Raw genomic sequence first — 19,003 nt, 5'->3', positions numbered from 1 at the left:
TGGACCAATCAAATCTCATTGTGACATGGAGGTATGATGCAGAGAACATTCATTCATTCATCAGCTGTCAGATGGTGTTTGATGCAGCAGTAAACTCTATCACTTTGGCCAATAAATAATCAAATCTGTACCAGGAAATCCAGAAAACCAGATCCACGCCACTGGGGAACATGGATACACAATGTGAATCAGAATCAGACCACTCTAGACCCGTGAAGATCCGGGCAACAATCAACAATACGTCTTCAGCAACCCATGCTTGCCCTAAGAGGCCACTAATGGGATTGGGTGGTCAGGCTCACTGTGTTGGTTGATGCAAGTTATCGTATCCCAGTTGTGTAGATTGATGCTCATGATATCAATCACTGGATTGTCTGGTTCAGGCTCGATTATTTACAGACCGCCGTCATACGGCTGGAATATTGCTGAGTGCGATGTTAAACAAACAAACAAACAAACTGACCACTCAATCCAATTTTGTCACCTGCAACAAGGGGATGCTGGGGTTCTACTCTGTCCATGTTGACAAACAAACCACCTGTTGAAACACTGCCATCCTGCTGATGCTGGCTGCAGCATAATACACTCTAATTATTTGACGCACTCTCAGATAGAACAAAGTGTGTTCACATAATGTATAGATCCTTTTTATTTCATGAGTGAAATGTACAAAAGGCAGTAGAGGTCGACCCACGACGGTCGGCGGTAAAACATGGTTAATGTAACATTGTAAACAGTGTCGCTAAGTTGTCTCTCACACACACACAGAGACTAGCAAGAGCTGAGGTGAGGTTAGTATGGCTGGTGAATGTCTATCACGATAAAGTCAAAGTGTCAAGGTTAACCCTTTCACTCATAAGCAGCCTAGAGGCATAAACATACTTTTTTTTGGCAATTTTTAGTTATATAACAATAAAATATTGTGACACATTGTATGTTCATCTTCATAAAAATGATACTTGTTATTGATGAATGCAAAAATACTGGCCATGAAACTTAATAACTTGCCAATCCAAATGAATTCAAAAAATGATTCTTCAAAACAGAACATAAAAAACCCAAAGCAATATTAAAAAATAAAACTATAAAAAGTGACCAAGCCAGGCACACCTCAACTCAGCTCTGGTTGAGATGCTTAAAATCAGAATGATCACAGAATTATCAGGGTGAACAATGTGGTTTCTAAAATCATGAAATTTGTAACCATGGCAACAGGAAAAAGGAAGGGGTCTTCAATGTAATATAGATTGAATGTATTTTTTTCACCCAGGTATTAATTCTGAAGAAGCATGAACAAAGTTATTACAGTCTAGCAGTGTCATGAATCATTTCTAACACACCCTCTGTTCTACCACGGGACGAACTGTGCCAGTTAACAACAGTACTGACACGGGTTGAATAATTGAATAATTACAAAACGCTGCGGCACACGATTGAGGCAAGATGTTTACTTATTTAAGTTAGATACACACCCCCACCCACATATATATAAACAGCCAGCCCTCCCACAAGCACAATTAACACTTTGTACAAATTTTACACTCCAATGATATGACTTGTATGGCATGTTGTGACGGCAATACGCATGATATCAACAAGGATATAAACATGAAAGAGAGATGACGGTTGGCTAGTTGCATACACTCCCCACGTCTGCCATCGATACTGTGCCACAGGCAGGGACCACTAAACTAAATATTTAGGGCTCAACTGGACTGCTTAACAATTCAAACTTAACTTACAGAGGGTCAAAAGAGAAGGGGATGATGTTCAATTGTGACTTCTACGATGCCAATAGGCTACTATTTGCTAAATTAGTAAAACAATGAATAGGGATAAAATAATAAGCTTAATCATGCTGTCAACCTTGGTTAATTTGTTCAAATATTGGGCAACGCTGAAGCTGTCAAAATGTAAGGGATAAAATGTGTAAAACTATGAAGACTAAAACTCGGGAATGAAGAATCGCAACATTATAAATGGTACCAATAATAAAACTGTATAAAACATGGGTATTCATAAGTTAAATAGTAACTAAAAACATCCGGACAATACAGGAACTAAATATATACACAGCAAGATGCTACAAGCAACGTATCTGTACACTTAGAGTGGCAGGGAAACAGAATGTGCTAGCCCCTAAAACTCTGTCCTCTGGGGTGAGGCGGGAAGGGTTGTTAGCTCATAGAGAAAGGAATGATCTATGGAGGACGAAGTGGGTCAGGCAGCTGGACAAACAAGGAACAGATGGATACCGAGATGACAAAGGACAACAGTTTGGCACCAAGTCTTAAATACAGTCTCTGAGTTTGTGTATCCCACTTACTACAATATGTGCACTTTGACAGGAGTCAGTGTCTGGTTGGTCTTAAATAATCCGTAACACCTATGTTCAATTGTTTTGGTGAACACTTTGTACAATAATTGCAAGGGTAAATAAACAGTATGTAAACAGTAACTAGTGTGTTACATATAAACCATCAGTAGATTATACACACAATCTTAAAACTTCTTACAAATGGAACAATATCTTCCATCACTGAATCTTTAAGAAGTAACATGTTCATGGCGAGATAAAATGGATTAGTTTAAACATTATTGCACTTTCACTGTTTCAATTATACATGCATATCTCTCCTGTCCCGATTCATACACACAGTTGGTGTTTTGATATGTAAACTGCTGAAAACAAACCAACATAGGCAGAACAATTTCAACTTAAAGCTACAAAAACACATAAATCTCGAAATTTACAAATAATCTGAATTAGTCCATGTTGAAAGTCACATATAACCAAAGCTAGTTTATGTGTAACAAAGGCAAACTTGCATTGTACTTATAATCACAACCAAACATACAACATCACCGTAGTAACTGCCCCCAGCCAATACAGTATCTTACATCAACGTAACATCACTGGAACAAGTTTGGTTAAGCAGATCCAGGTAATTCTAAGGCCTGCGTTGGATTGGTGAGACCAGTCCATGGCTAACCAAACACTATCTATCTACATGATAAATCCATGGCAGAAACAATAACTTGTGCTATGTTAGTCTGTAGATCAGTCGATTGCCTGTACATAATATTATAATAATTGTTTTTGAGCTATTTGTGATGAAGGTATATAAAATGAGAAATAGCACTTAGGTGATTAATGATGTGTATATGTGTGTGTTGGGTTAACCGTGGACAGCGATTCACCAATCGAACACACCCTGGGTCTATGGTTATTAATCTGTGTGAAGAGATACAGGTCTGATTGATATAGATGTCTAGCCTGAAGATGGAATGTGCTCCGACAGCTCACACAGGCCAAGGAGCACAGACCGGGATGAGGAACTTGGCTACTGAGCACAGACCGGGATGAGGAGCTGGGCAAACTAGACGTCCCTGATTGTGGCAGCATCAGTGTTAGCATTCACCTGGAAGATGATTTACATATATTAGCAAAAACATATCTAACTTGCAAAATGAAATCATGTTTGTTTTTGAAAGCCCCATTCCACAAAGCAATTGTAGCACTACATCATTTGTAAGCCTATGATAAAGTATATAGTTATGACAGGTCGTAATATGACAAATGCTTTGTAGATCAGGACCTTGGGTTCTGAACTTGAGGTGTTGACACTGACTGGTACTCCCCCGAAAGGAGCGCATCCAAGCTAGATCCTCAATAAAAAAGTACGCACCTACCGCTTGCCGCCTGTGCTGTTGTAGCGCGATACAGGCGACTGTTGGAGGTTTACTTCATAAATCTGCTGCTTGGTTACTTCCACCTGCAGAGACAGAGAATCTCATTAACGCACTACTCCACCACAATACAGCCAGCGCCAGGCGTATCTCACAGGACGACAGACATGCTCGTAACACAGACACAAGCTACATTCAAATTGCAGGTGCAGTGCAACAGTTGGTTATCTAGCAACACAAGGTGCATGACAGACGTTTAAACCTGATCCACAACGGTCAGGCAGATTGAAACACAAAGCTACAGCTGTGGAAGGCAGCAAAATCAGCTATAGTTTACTCTCAGTATCGTTCGTGCACAGAAGTCAATATTAACACTGCTGGGGAGATAACTCCTACATGTGTATGTAATCTCTCTATTACCACATTTCAGTCTTGATGGAGTGTTTGGCTCAAGAAGTATGAGTGAGTGATTATTGTTTTACAGCACTTTTCGAGTAATATCACATTGGTGAACACCTGAACAGTCTTCACACATTGTACTCATGTGAGGAATAGAACCTTGGCCTTTGGCGTGACAAGTGAATACCTTCACCACTAGGCTAGCCCACAAGTAGTATCAGGTGATAACGTTCATCTTGCCCGACTGTCTAATAGTATTGCCAGCATAGGCAAATCAAGCAGCATCAAGGAGTGATCAAAAAGAATTTAATGATGGATTTCAGAAAGTGAACACAACTGAGTATCTGGCAGTGTTTAAGCAGGGTCAAAGGGAAAATCCTGTTATAGACCCCTCACTTTTCATTGTTACACCTACACCAAATAAAAAACAATCAGAAAAAGCAATCACCACAATTACAATGTAAGGGGAAGATTGTTCTGCAGGACCCATAATCCAACCTAATCCAGGGAGACTGACTCATCACCATGTACTTACAATCTGAACAAATTATCATTAGATTCTACCTGGTCACGTAAATGCTGTTGACAGTACATATATAATGTAGTTACTATGTGCCAATACAGACAATACAAAAAGTTAAACCATTCTGATGACATCACACTACTGTTCTTGCTGTTGATTCAGAGCCAGGAATCCACTGGCCATTCTGAACGTGCATTTAAAACAAGTTAAACTGATGCAACTGAAGGTCATTATACAAAATTACAGAGAAATTATATATCAACCATAACATGGTCTGAGACTGAGATATCACTTGAAGCTGTTGATTCTGAAGGAGAATCAACTCAACTCCTGTCATCAACAGATTCTCATGATTTCTCCATTAGAGAGCAATTTTCCAGACACATCTCACCAAAGGACACCAAGAATTGTCTTCACTTATTGTAACTTAGAATTTTGCATGACGAGCCATGCTATAATCACTAGGCTAACTACCGCCCCTACACAAGGAGAAAGAAAGGTGGTCAAACGTAACTAGGAGTGACAGCTAGACTACAACCATGATCAGAAGACACCCAAGCCAGTAGTTTCTCCACATGTTGCCCAGGCCATTCCAGAAGCTTAAACTAAACAGTGGAGCCCAAGTCAAACGTATCCCATGACAACAGGATCGGGCAACGTGCAGCAGGGCATGCGGTGAATGTAATGTCATACCTCATGTTCGACAGTTTTCTCTACCACTTGAATAGTTCGAAATGATATTTTGCCCGTATGCTCATCGAAATATTCCTCAGTCTTTGTCTGAACTTTTTCATCTACAACACGGGTATTTTCTTCAACCGTCGTGTCTCCCTCTTTACTCACTACAACAAGATGGCTGCCTACGTTGCTAGGCAACCTGGTCTGTGCAAAGAAAATAGTCTGCTGTTGTTGAAGCTTTCTAAGCTCATTTCATAAAATACATTCTGCATGGCTCATGACAATTGGTGAACGTGTATTCATCATGGCGGTCTACTCTAATGCTAAAAAGACAGAAGGCATCGAGTGATCTGCTGTGTGCAGAAATTAGTAATAATGCTTTCAGACAGTAGGTGTAAATTATCATGATAAAGCAGCATTCAAATCAGCAGGGGTTAAAAAGAACAACTTTGACCTAATCATGTGTAATTTTCTGACGAATGTCTTGTAAACTCGTTTTAGATGAAAAATCAATATAGCAGAATATCAAATGCATAATGGTCTTGAAAGAGTGACTCTGGTCCTGATGTTACTCTTTTTAACCCCAGAGTTGTTGATAATGGCTACTTAGGAAAAGAGCAGTACACACAAAACAACAACTGTGACAGTTTCAGGATTCTGTCAATGAAATGCTAATTCAGGGCTAAATAATAATGCACTGAAGCCCTGATCATGATTAATGCTCATCTGACATGTTATTCATGATGCACCAAAATGCACTGCACTAACATAGCTCAAACAATGCAAAGAATACATGGAATAATATCCAGGAATCAAGAATTTTACACAAGATATTCATGTCAAAACTATGCTAAATCAGGCACACTGATACTCTTGTCTCTCGCTGCTAGCTGTATTTAATTATTTCAAACACAATTTACCATATTCAACGTAATAAGCGCCCAGGGTGCTCTCAAAATTAGAAATAGGGGGCTCTTATTAGAATATTATTTTTGTGAAAAAAAAGAAAGAAAGAAAGAAAAACAGAGTTGAAAGATTGTAAATTTTGTGGTTTATGCTGACAGCCTGAAATGTTTATATACGAGATATATTTTTTCCAGAATTTAATTGCCCATAGTTAAAGTTGCATATAACACACGAGTGTGTATTATACACGAATAAATAAGTCTTGTATACACTGATCAATCGGAAGGGGTGCTAATTGGGATTGTTCACTAGCCAATATATTAGCAAATATCGATGTGGGCGCTTATTACATCAAATACGGTATCTGGATTTTCAAACAACTGTTAATATGCACAATAAGGAATCAAACCATCCAAAAACATCAGAAACCAGCAGTGAGAAACAAGACATTGACCATGCAGTTAGTTTAACATGCAATATTATGTGTTATTTCTGTGTGTACTGCTGCCTGTGTTGCAAATGAATTCATATTAGTTCCTCAACATACACCCTGTAACCAACATGTCTCTGAATCAAGTTTTGAATCCTTAAACTGGCTTTTTCTTCAAAGGGATATTTTGTTATCAGCTTGACATTTTATTGGTTTCCAAGGAAATGTTTATCCTTGACTGTTAGCATCTTCTAATCATATTTTTTCTTGTTATCCTATTAAATCAATCTGGGCCAAAATATCTGCCCCCTTTTGTTGTGCTGGGCTCAGTAGGCTGTATGTTGAGTGAGTGGTATTACAAGCTGTAACCAATACTTGAGTAGGACTACAGACGCATGTGAAGGATCTCACCAACCTGAGATGAGTGCTCCCCGTTCTGACCCATGTGATTAGCTTCGTCGTCTTCATCATCTGTAGCAAGATTGTTGGGGTCAAGGTCACACTTATTGAAACTCACGTATCCGAAGATATTTTGACAATTGCAATACCTAACTATATCCAGTGCACAGTCTCAGGAAGAATAGTTTGAGAGCCCCAAGGGGTCAAGTGTGGATATTCAGGGGAGACAACTGACAGATAAAACTGTCAAATAAGGGAGATAACTAATGTATTCCAATGGGATATAACCTGTTTGCATGGTGTATGTTGCTACGTCTGAGTGATTCAAACTGTCTGATGACATTATGTTTGCACTGTACAGTTAAAAAAACATGCAGCAACTAGCAAATGAAATCACAGATCATTTTTATGCAAACATATCCAATCACAAAACTCACTGCACACAACAACAAACAACCTGAAATACACTGACATCAACCTCAATGCTTGCACATGCAAATCCCCTTTTCGTAATCCAAACTTGATCAATGAAATTCCAATGTTATTAACCCCACATGAGTCAACTGTCTCTTCAGTGCGTAATGACAATGATCTAAGTAAGAAACTTCATGTATGAAACATGACATGGGATGTGATTGGTGCGTTCTGAGAGTGTCAATGAAGCTACTTGAAATAAGGTTTGCACCATTTATAGGGTTAAATGTTAAATTAGTCATTATAGTGCTTGCATCTTTTAGTTGATATTGAAAAGTGAAGTGGAGTAGATGACAACCTTGATACAATGCCATGTTGGGGATTCACAATGCTCCAACTACTTTCAAGACATATTCTAAGCCACATCATTGAGTAGAGTAAGTCAGTTCATGTCTTATATCTTCATTAAGAAAGTATAGAACTGATCCCTATGTCAGTTGAAAAATATGTTTTGGTTTCACTGTACTGAACTGTAAGAATGGATAATTACGTTATATACAGGATCCTCACATTGTGTGTCCCACTGGATGCAATCTATTTATTTTTCTGCGTCGACTCTATACATTCGTGGTTGCTGGACCAGACAATCCAGTGATTGACATCATGGAACATTGATCCGGGCAATTGGGATCGATGACATGCATCAACCAAGTCAGCGAGCCTGACCACCGGATCCCGTTAGTCGCCTCTTATGACAAGCAGGGTCACCTTTTACAGCAAGCATGGGTTGCTGAAGACCCATTCCAACCCGGGTCTTCATGGGTCAATCACATTCAGAGGGACATCATCAACACTATTTTTTCCAATCACAAGTGAAACTGACGGGTATATTTGTATTTTCTACATAGGGTGAGTAAGTGAGTGAGTTGGGTTTAACACCGCTTTTAACAGTATTCCAGTTATATCACAGCGTGTCAGCTTAATGTTAGGGGAAAGCCCGAAGTGATGCAGGTCTCAGACGTTGACCACTTCGGTGAAACCCATGAGCACGGGTATGGTGCTGACAAACTTAGAAACATAATCGGGGTGAACCTGGATTCGAACCCACAATCATAGGTTTCTGGCGTGCCCAAGGGACGCAACTCTGCACAGTGAATCGCGCCCCCTCAGACAACTGGGCCACCCGCGCCCTCTTTCTACATACAGTTACCGTACTCTATATTATGTTTATTTCACATGATCAAAATTTAGGGAGCTAAGTGAATCCAGGTGCCACAGAAAGCTGGGCATTGATTGTATCAAGGATTGCCATAACAACCAAGTGAATCTTCAGATTACACAACCCTCCTATCAGGTTAAAAGCTTGGATATACAACCAGTGAAGAATGTATTGATAAGAAAAGGTGTCTCAAGAAGCATCATTTCTAAGTTCAATGGACTCCTGACATCAATAAACCTACTGTTACATTATGATGCTGCTCATTTCCCTTTCATGAACACTTCACAAACAGAGGAATAGTGAAGAATGTTGTTCACAGCATTGCACAGACCTAGCTGGGATAAATTAATAACCCACCATCCACTTTACTTGTATATACTTGAAATAAATAATGATGTCAAAATGCTGAATGAAAAACTTTCCACCGAATGAATGATCAATTATTCAAAGGATCAATAAGAAATTTTGAAAGTTAATAAAGAGAGGGGATATCTAAGCTCATGAATCGATAACTTCATACCAAAATATAGACTGATCCACACATAATGGACTGACTCACCGGCAAATGCTATGTCGACTGTTGACAGTGTAGAACCTGATGTTGCTGTCGTTGTATCTTTGGACATCTCCTGCGCACGAGCGATCACAGCTTGAGCGCGAACAGCATCTGCCTCCAGCGACTTCATCCTGCAACATCGCATACACAACCATGTGGGACCTGCCACACCACAGAGGTCAAGAACTGACACAAGACCCATCAGGTCTGTGGACAGCATTGGTGTTCCTTCTTAAATTTAAAATTCTGCCTTCTGCCTCAGGCTTATATTCATGATTCAACATTCTGTTGCTCGGAAATACCTTACTTCAACACTATAAGGCATCTGAAACACATTACGTATTATCCCAGTGGCATCGGGTAAATCTTTCAACTCAGGATTTAAATAACGGAATTTCTCAACACTTGTAACTGCCATGGTTTACACTTAGGCTGTGATATACAAGACCATTATGTGGGCAGGGGGAAGGGTTATTGTGAAAGCAGTCAGGCTTCATTGTGGATCATATATTGGAATAAATGTCGGTGCAACTCTAGTGTTCATTCCTTCAGAAACAAATTGGGAGAAGACAGGAACGGAAGGACATGTCAAACAAAACCCTGGCAAAAACATCACCAAAACAAACATGAAGAGCAAACGTGATCATGTGACATGCATAAATTTGATCATGTGACAATCATGTGACTGATGAAACTACTGCAATAAACTGATTGTACACATCTCGATCACCTCCTCACAACATCCTGCCACGATACACACAGACATAGACCATACGACAACAGTAACTAACAAACAAATAATACAGAAACAAAATCTTTTCAATTTCACCAATTAACAATACCTAAGTGTTATTTTTGTTTTAAATGGCATTGAACAGGAAACTATTGATTCCTTTTATTTATCTTAATCCGTACTCCACACCTATTTGGTATCACAGTGTAATAGTATTAGCAACTGGTTTTGATCAATTGATTTTTTAGGTATGCATGTTCTAGCTGAATATAATACAGGCCCTATGCCTCACACACCTAGCCTTCCTCCATGCAGCTCTTTTCTCTGCCTGTAGTTCCCGCTCCTCAGCTGGTGATAATTTCTCCCCGTCTTCCTGCGGGCTGCCACCTTCCAACTGGACCCGATCTGAGAGCCGACGTTCGGCTTTTGCTGTTCTTACAACCCCGCCCCCTGGTGGGTAACTGGTAGAAAGGAGGTTCACAGTGTTTTCATTCCAGTTTCAACACATCATCCCAAAGTCATATAATTAGAAAGCCGTGAAAGCACAAAGCCCAACCTTCGCCCAAAGCATAATTTTGGTGTAAAAAGGGTTTTAAAATAAATCTACAATAAATGAGAAAGACACATACATGTACTTAGTTCGGGATGGATATTAATTATTTGAGAAGTCAAAAAGTACCCAATGTTGACATATTGGGCAGCACAAGAGAGACACAGCTATTTTGTCCATAAGAAGGGAAGTTTTTCCCACCAATGATAGTTCGAAAGCATACAAAATATTCAGACGTTTTTAATATTATGATTTAGTATCTAACATAAAAAAAGAGACAGTAGGCATAACTGGAAATGAATACAACTTACGAATAATTAGTTTATTTTTAGTTATATTATTTTACTTAGGTTAGTTTATTTTAAACAAATAAATATCTACAAAAGGCATTTAAATAATAATTGCATGCTAATATATAAAATAGTGGAGTACATGTAACTACTTGTGTCAATGGTAAATGTATCAACACACATGACTCACCATGTTATCATATACACAGACACAAATAAACCATATTATTTAAAGTAACAGTTCTACCAAGTATTATTTAGTTTTTCCCTGACATGAAATATACACATACAAGGGTAGAAAACAAAACAGCTCTATCCCTCATGCTGGTGTGGAGAAACAAGCAGTGAAGGGGAGACAATCAAAGGCTCAGTGGGTGGGTGAGGATGTCAGGGCAGTCAAATCTGTACGAGATAGGGTGGTGGGGAGTGGGTGAGGTGAAATGGAGTTTAACGTCGCGTCCAAGATTATTGCACTTATATAGCGACGTGCATATACGTGTGTGTGTTTGTGTGGCAGCTTGTACTAGTCTGGACTGATGCCGATTTATAGTGCTAGCTCACTGAGATACCATGCCGCAGTTTAACATGAATACCCCACTCAGACGCAGTATACTGACCCCGAGCCGACCAGTCCTTGTTTTAGCCCCTTAATGCCGAGCACCAGACAGGGTAACAACAAGTACCATCTTTTAACGTCTTTTGGTATGACGCGGCTGGGGATCGAACCCCGGACCTTCCGCTCTCCGGGCGGACTCTCTACCACTAGACCACGGAAACGGTCGGTGGTGGTGAGTGAGGTTGTTGGGTGGGATATGGATAGGGATGTGCGATAGTGATGTGGGGTTGAGGTGAGGTGAGGTGAGGTGAGGTGAGGTGAGGTGAGGTGAGGTGAGGTGAAATGGGGTTTAATGTCGCATTCAAGATTATTACAGTTATATAGCGATGTGTGTATGTGCTTGTACTAGGCCGGACTTGTGCCGATTTAATAGTGCTGGCCCATTCAGATACCATGCTGCAATTTAACCTGAATACCCCACTCAGACACAGTATACTGACTCTGAGGTGACCAGTCCTTGTTTTAGCCCCTTAACACAGAGCGCAAGACTGGGTCAACAACAAGTACTACCTTTTAACGTCTTTAGGTAGGATTGAACCCACAACCTTCCGCTCTCCGGGCAGACGCTTTACCACCAGACCACGGAGTAAGTTGATGTGGGGTTGAAATGTGGGGTGAGGTATGAATCAGGATGGGTGACAGTGATGTGTGGTTGTATTATGGGTCTGTGTTGAGAGGTTGTGATGTCGATGAACTGGTGACAGCTTCAAAAGTAAAAGCAATAGATGTAATCACTCTTTAATATTTCAATAGATAATACATAAAGAAATGAACTGTTTGTGTGGGTGTAGGCATGGGTGTGGGCGTTGGTGTTGGTGTGGGTGTGGAGTGTGAGGGTAGGGGGTAAGGGAACATTACTGTGATGATGTGCAAGTTGCCATGTAACCATGGTAACAGGAAATGGGTGTGGGTGGAGTGATCATGCACAGCAACCATCGAGATTCCAAGCAGACTGGCAAAATCTCATTCTACATTCACAGCAAACATCAAAGAAGCAGAAACAGAAATAAAACATTTGACAATCAAAAATGGTCAATTGTGCTCAAACAAAAGAAATGTCAAGTTCAAAGCTACCAGCATGCAAGGAAGTCATCTAGTAATTTGTAAACAGGGAAATCAAACTGGGGCAGATAGTCACACACATGCGCGCGAGAGAACAACCACATGACAAGATGCCATCATTTACCTCCGGGGATCAAGACTGGCAACAAAGAAACATCACACATTTTTATACATAGTATTGTTCTGACAGAAACTGCTGTACTGGCTGCAACAATTCAAAACAAACAACAATGGCTTATTATTAATCACAACTGTTCGATCAAGAATAACAAGAACACAGTCGACCTGGCCTAACTTCAAAAACCCACTGAGTACCTGGAAGCACTGGCTCAATCAGCTGATCAACACGGACACTGCCTATAATGGCCCTCATCAGGAAAACAAACATGGTCCTGGTACCCAAGTTGAAACACACAATGTCCGCATTCCAAATGTCTCATGATATATGGAAACTGTTTAATTGGATAGAAACATAAACTGGAATATATATTGCAGTTAACACTAATGAAGTGTTGTTTGGATATTCAGAAAAACAAAATGACATACTTAATGTTATAATACCAGTAGTCAAATACAATCTTTTCAATATAACCTTTACAAATATTCCAATATTTGAATTGTTACAAAGGGAATTTATTAATGAATATAACAGAGGTAAGTTCAATGCTTTTTCTACTTGTAAAAACACCATGTTCTTGTCTTTATGTCATTTTACATTCCAATAACTATCTTCTTCTTCTGTTATCCATGATACAAAGGTAAATGTTACCACTTCTTCTATTGTGACAAATGAAAGCAACCATTGCATAAATCCATTGAATCATCTCTAGAAGTGCACTTACAAAGTCTACACATTTTGAAACATGGTGCTATTATCTACTGTACAAATTTCGATATGAACTTAGCCTTATTATTAATCCATTGTATCTGTACATGTATACCTGGAAAAGAATACCAATTAAAAAAATTCTCCTCTGATAGTGACACCTATCTATTGCTTTTATTTGATGTGATGATGCATCATTAGGTAGAAATATGATACCAGGGGTATATAATAGGAGGGATTTCACACACACACACACAAAAAAATCCCTTGTTTCAGGTGAATGGCCCATGTGGCATTTGATGCACCGGAAGGGAATAAATCACTGTATCATGAGGACTTCTAATGTCAGTATCTCAACATTTCTACAAACAACTCCTAAAACCAGAAGCAATAGGAAGCACAAAGAACTGATCCATACATTCTTCAACCACTCTATGTATTGCAATATGAATCACAAAGCATGTCCTCTATTGAACATAAACAATCCAAACATTATCCATCACAAAAATAGCTACAGACCTTCAGCCCAAGGTCGACTTAATCCTTCTCGTAAGTTCATACATAAATAATGCCTGTCCAAATCATAAAATACCCTTTCAACAGCATTTTGATGTTCAGTCCTTCCTTCTGATATTGACCTGACCGTCTTCATCTTTCAAAATCCTTATCAAAACCATCTTCCCGAGGCAAGGGCGTTAACTGACTTTAATAGTCAGTTAACTCCCTTGCCTCAGGAAGATGTATCACAACATATGACAATGAGAAACTTCAAAAGTCCACTGTTACCCAGAAATCCACATTGACTCACCTACATAAGTGTACCTTGTATATGCCTGTTTATGTTCTGAAGGTTGTCAATATTTACACGTGGCATGATATAGAAATCAATACTTATTAACCCATATGAGGGAACCCATCAGAAAGCTACTCTGTTACTGAACACATGATATTATGGGAGCAAAGCTGCAGAAACAATCCAGCACCGACAATTAATTTTGTTCTATTACCTAGAAAAGAGCAAATCTCAAATAACTTGCCAATTAAAGATCACAATGATATCCTCCCAAAACAAAATGGTAAGACATCTACCCTTAACAGTTTTACATTAATGAAATACTTTGAAGTTTTGAATAACTCAGTCTGGATAAACTGATGAAAAATCTTGCAACACCTAACTAAACCCAAACAACTTGTCTTTCTTTTGGAAGAGACAGAGACACTCACTTTTCACCCACACTTCAACAACTGACCCAGCAAAGGTTGCTGGACTACTGCCAGTCTGACAGCCACTGATCAGAGAGTTACCTACCTTGCAAGGACTTTGCCATAATCCTGGTCCCCTGAGATCTCCGTAGCGATGCTGCCTGTAACAAACGAGAGGATCTCCTCCTGTGACATATCCGCTGTTTTCTTCTCTGTGTTAGCGAGGAGAGAGAGAGGAAGAAAGGCAAGCAGTTAGTAATCCACACACCACAGGCACTAGCTAGAATGCTACAGAAGCAGTCATTCTGTCTGGTTCACAGGTTGCCCTGATCTCCTAGACACATCTTCAAAACAATCACTACCGGAGGACAAGGCACTGTTATGCAAGGATGTTAGTGCTGGGACTACTTGGTTAAAATAAAGGGCTGGAAAAAAACAGATGCTGCTTTGTGGAACTGACCTGGGTTGGACACTGACATGCAGCTGTAGAACCTAACTTTTTCAGTCACTGGATAACATGTAGCAAAACCCTATAGCAAATTTCTACTTTTCCTTACAATACCTTAACTATTGGGCAGTTTGGCAAGGACAAGAGGGCCCACTTGCACAAAGCGATCTTAGCGCTAAGATGATCGTAACTGCCATTCTTTGACATAGATTTACAATATTTCACTAATAGATTTGCAATATTTCAGTGATAACATGACAGCAGACACCAAAACTTGGCTTCCCACATTGAAACTTAAGTCTGGAACCGAACCTGGGTCTCTGTGTGTCAACCCAACAGATTAAACCACTGAGCATGTTGTAAACTATATGAAACTAGTAAGATACATTACAGTTATTGAATTCAAACCAAGCAGCCACCACTTATATGAACAACAGCTACAGTAGCTTGTCACCGGGGTATGGTTGTCTGACAATCCAGTGATTTTGCTTGGGGCATTATAACTTTTCTATGACTTTATCAAATTGTAATAGGACATTCATCTGTATCATTATTAACACTGCATATTCACTATTCTGGATAAACTGTTTCTAATATCTAGAATTAATCCACAAAGGTCATACTAGAAAGGATTATTCTAGATGTTTGTTTCAATCGCTTAAACAAACACATCATGACAAATTGAGACAGATTTAGGGATATTTTTTATGAGATCTTGCACATAAGTAGCGTCCTTATTTTAAAAGACTGCAGGTAAAGCATAACATTTTCCTGCTTCAATTCTACTACATGTATCTCCACGATGACCCCTGACCTATTGGGGAGTGCACAAGGCAGGTAATTCTACTGTCTCCACGATGACCCCTGACCTATTGGGGAGTGCACAAGGCAGATAATTCTACTATCTCCATGATGACCCCTGACCTATTGGGGAGTGCACAAGGCAGGTAATTCTACTGTCTCCATGATGACCCCTGACCTATTGGGGAGTGCACAAGGCAGATAATTCTACTATCTCCATGATGACCCCTGACCTATTGAGGAGTGCACAAGGCAGATAATTCTACTATCTCCTTGATGACCCCTGACCTATTGGGGAGTGCACAAGGCAGGTAATTCTACTGTCTCCACGATGACCCCTGACCTATTGGGGAGTGCACAAGGCAGGTAATTCTACTATCTCCATGATGACCCCTGACCTATTGGGGAGTGCACAAGGCAGGTAATTCTACTGTCTCCATGATGACCCCTGACCTATTGGGGAGTGCACAAGGCAGATAATTCTACTATCTCCATGATGACCCCTGACCTATTGGGGAGTGCACAAGGCAGGTAATTCTACTATCTCCACGATGACCCCTGACCTACTGGGAGTGCACAAGGCAGGTAATTCTACTATCTCCATGATGACCCCTGACCTACTGGGAGTGCACAAGGCAGGTAATTCTACTATCTCCACGATGACCCCTGACCTATTGGGGAGTGCACAAGGCAGGTAATTTTACCATCTCCACGATGACCCCTGACCTATTGGGGAGTGCACAAGGCAGGTAATTCTACTGTCTCCACGATGACCCCTGACCTACTGGGAGTGCACAAGGCAGGTAATTCTACTATCTCCACAATGACCCCTGACCTACTGGGAGTGCACAAGGCAGGTAATTCTACTATCTCCATGATGACCCCTGACCTACTGGGGAGTGCACAAGGCAGGTAATTCTACTATCTCCACGATGACCCCTGACCTATTGGGGAGTGCACAAGGCAGGTAATTCTACTATCTCCACGATGACCCCTGACCTATTGGGGAGTGCACAAGGCAGGTAATTCTACTATCTCCACGATGACCCCTGACCTATTGGGGAGTGCACAAGGCAGGTAATTCTACTGTCTCCACGATGACCCCTGACCTACTGGGAGTGCACAAGGCAGGTAATTCTACTATCTCCACGATGACCCCTGACCTACTGGGAGTGCACAAGGCAGGTAATTCTACTATCTCCATGATGACCCCTGACCTATTGGGGAGTGGACAAGGCAGGTAATACTACTGTCTCCACGATGACCCCTGACCTATTGGGGAGTGCACAAGGCAGGTAATTCTACTGTCTCCACGATGACCCCTGACCTATTGGGGAGTGCACAAGGCAGGTAATTCTACTATCTCCATGATGACCCCTGACCTATTGGGGAGTGCACAAGGCAGGTTCAGATTGCTTCAGGACAGACCATTTAATTGGATTTTTTGTTCCGAGACAAAATATCTTTCTCTCTGAACAGAGCCGAACAAGATTTTTCACAACACATTTTTTCAGGACTCTCCCATGTCCATCAAACAATTATTGTGTGGTACAACCTGGGTCACAATTATTTCTTTCAAGTATTCCCCTGACAATGAAATGGTCAGTCCCTTCGGGATCCCAGGTGAGCATGCTGCAGGCACCCCCGGTTAGAACAACACAGTGCAGCAACACAAATACACAAACAATGTAATTCCATCTGTGACACATTCTCATTGTTGTAACACAACAACAACTTTTGTCCTTGAATGACTTTAAAGGCTATCTCTTGACACTTGTTTGGCAAAAGGGTCTTGATGATATTAAGGTGGGTTGGAGAAAGGGAGTGTTTGTGTAGGATGAGGGTGTGTGGGGTGAGGGTGTCTGGTGCAGGGGCTGGCTCCTGTTGTGATGATGTGATGGATGCAGGGCATATTGGGTATGGGGGTGTAGTGAATGGGGTGTAATGAATGGGGTGTAGTGAATGGCATGTAGATGTCGTTAACACAGTTCACAATTTCTTGTATGTGAAACTTAGAACTTATTATTCAACCCTTTTAGATCATGAGGCGGTTGATTATAACATACCTAATAGTAATTTTCAATGTTTACTTAACAATGTTCCTGATTGACAAGGTTACATCGTTTATTGAAACCCAACTGATAAAAGAGCAAAGGGACACAACTCTGCAGAGCAAATTGAGTAAACTTGGGCCACACAGAACCCAAGTTTTTTCAAAGTAAAAAAATCTACAGGAACTATTTAGAATCCAGTAACTTAATTGGGAGGATTTACTTCTAAATTTTAGTGTATATACAGGTCAGTTTCTCAAAATTATTCAAATGACTTTGAATAAAATGTCAAATGCAATGGTTATCTCTCCTGATCATATTAGTACTTTTGCTGTTTTCATGTTTTGTGAAGCACAAATAGTTTGTCTTTTGTTACTTTATGAATATACAAAGTTCTCTCACAGAACTATTTTCCATTATGTCAATAAAGACAGAACTAATGTCTACTAGCCAACATCTGAATTATTTCAAACAAATGAATTATTAATGTACTTCTTATGCCCTTGGAAGTTGGATGAGTTTAATTGTGAATCTTATGTAATCAACAGAAAAAACACAGCCAGGAAGAATATTTGATAAGCTTATGTATTAACATGGACCTGTTTTTGGACATGTCTGTTTTTATAGTGGCTGATTCTGCAGGTAATTATTCATTCTATAAACAGAACCTAATGTTTTTAGTTTTCACGCATACTTCACGGCTTGTACACGACCAAATTGTCTTGCTCTTAATTATAACAACTGAATCAAGAGTTGGGCACAAAACTTGGGAGTTGTCAGTAAACATGGCTGCCCTATTTAACACAAATGTAGCTCTTTTTGCACAAAAACTTGCAACACGTAGTAAACTTTCAACCCCATTTGCTGTGACATGTCTAGCTGTGTGATGAAGACTTCAGAATCAAGCTTTGCGGTCCACTGTTCCAGTGTAACTAAGTATCTTATTCTGTAGGTTGGAACTCATATAGCCATTATTATTTTCAAAATATGATTATTTTTCATTCATAAGAATCCTTTTTGCAAATTATTGACTGTTCATATAACTAAATGCCTACCCTTGTTAATCCATACTTTCTCTTTTTGTAAGATAGTGCTGATCATTTTTGTTTTTCGTTATCAATGTATACTGTTGGGGACAAATGACTACCTTGCTCTTGAAATCAAAGTGTACTCTTGTAAACCGATATATTGTTGTGGTTTATTTTGATT

The 19,003-nt window shown here is 40.0% G+C and overlaps 1 protein-coding gene across 23 annotated transcripts in view; it reads right to left on the bottom strand.

The window, feature by feature from the left end:
* Positions 1 to 631: 631 nt before the first annotated feature.
* Positions 632 to 19,003, bottom strand: part of LOC124147884 (protein scribble homolog) — a 122,524-nt gene continuing 104,152 nt past the window's right edge. For 6 of the 23 annotated variants that reach the window (XM_046518705.2, XM_046518711.2, XM_046518715.2 and 3 more), the window contains 8 exons: positions 14,601 to 14,706; positions 12,590 to 12,604; positions 10,244 to 10,408; positions 9,218 to 9,345; positions 7,042 to 7,097; positions 5,306 to 5,494; positions 3,690 to 3,776; positions 632 to 3,422 (listed from right to left, as the gene is read on the bottom strand). In XM_046518705.2, coding sequence (XP_046374661.2) covers positions 3,690 to 3,776; positions 5,306 to 5,494; positions 7,042 to 7,097; positions 9,218 to 9,345; positions 10,244 to 10,408; positions 12,590 to 12,604; positions 14,601 to 14,706 — 746 coding nt within the window. In that variant the 3' untranslated portion in view covers positions 632 to 3,422. The remainder of the gene's footprint in view (positions 3,423 to 3,689; positions 3,777 to 5,305; positions 5,495 to 7,041; positions 7,098 to 9,217; positions 9,346 to 10,243; positions 10,409 to 12,589; positions 12,605 to 14,600; positions 14,707 to 19,003) is intronic. The other 17 variants (XM_046518713.2, XM_046518723.2, XM_046518716.2 and 14 more) reach the window with 13 other exon arrangements.

The sequence above is a fragment of the Haliotis rufescens genome, unplaced genomic scaffold (assembly GCF_023055435.1).
Source record: "Haliotis rufescens isolate VD_foot unplaced genomic scaffold, xgHalRufe1.0.p SCAF_1, whole genome shotgun sequence".
Taxonomy (NCBI): domain Eukaryota; kingdom Metazoa; phylum Mollusca; class Gastropoda; order Lepetellida; family Haliotidae; genus Haliotis; species Haliotis rufescens.
This window is presented reverse-complemented; position numbering and strand designations above follow the sequence as displayed.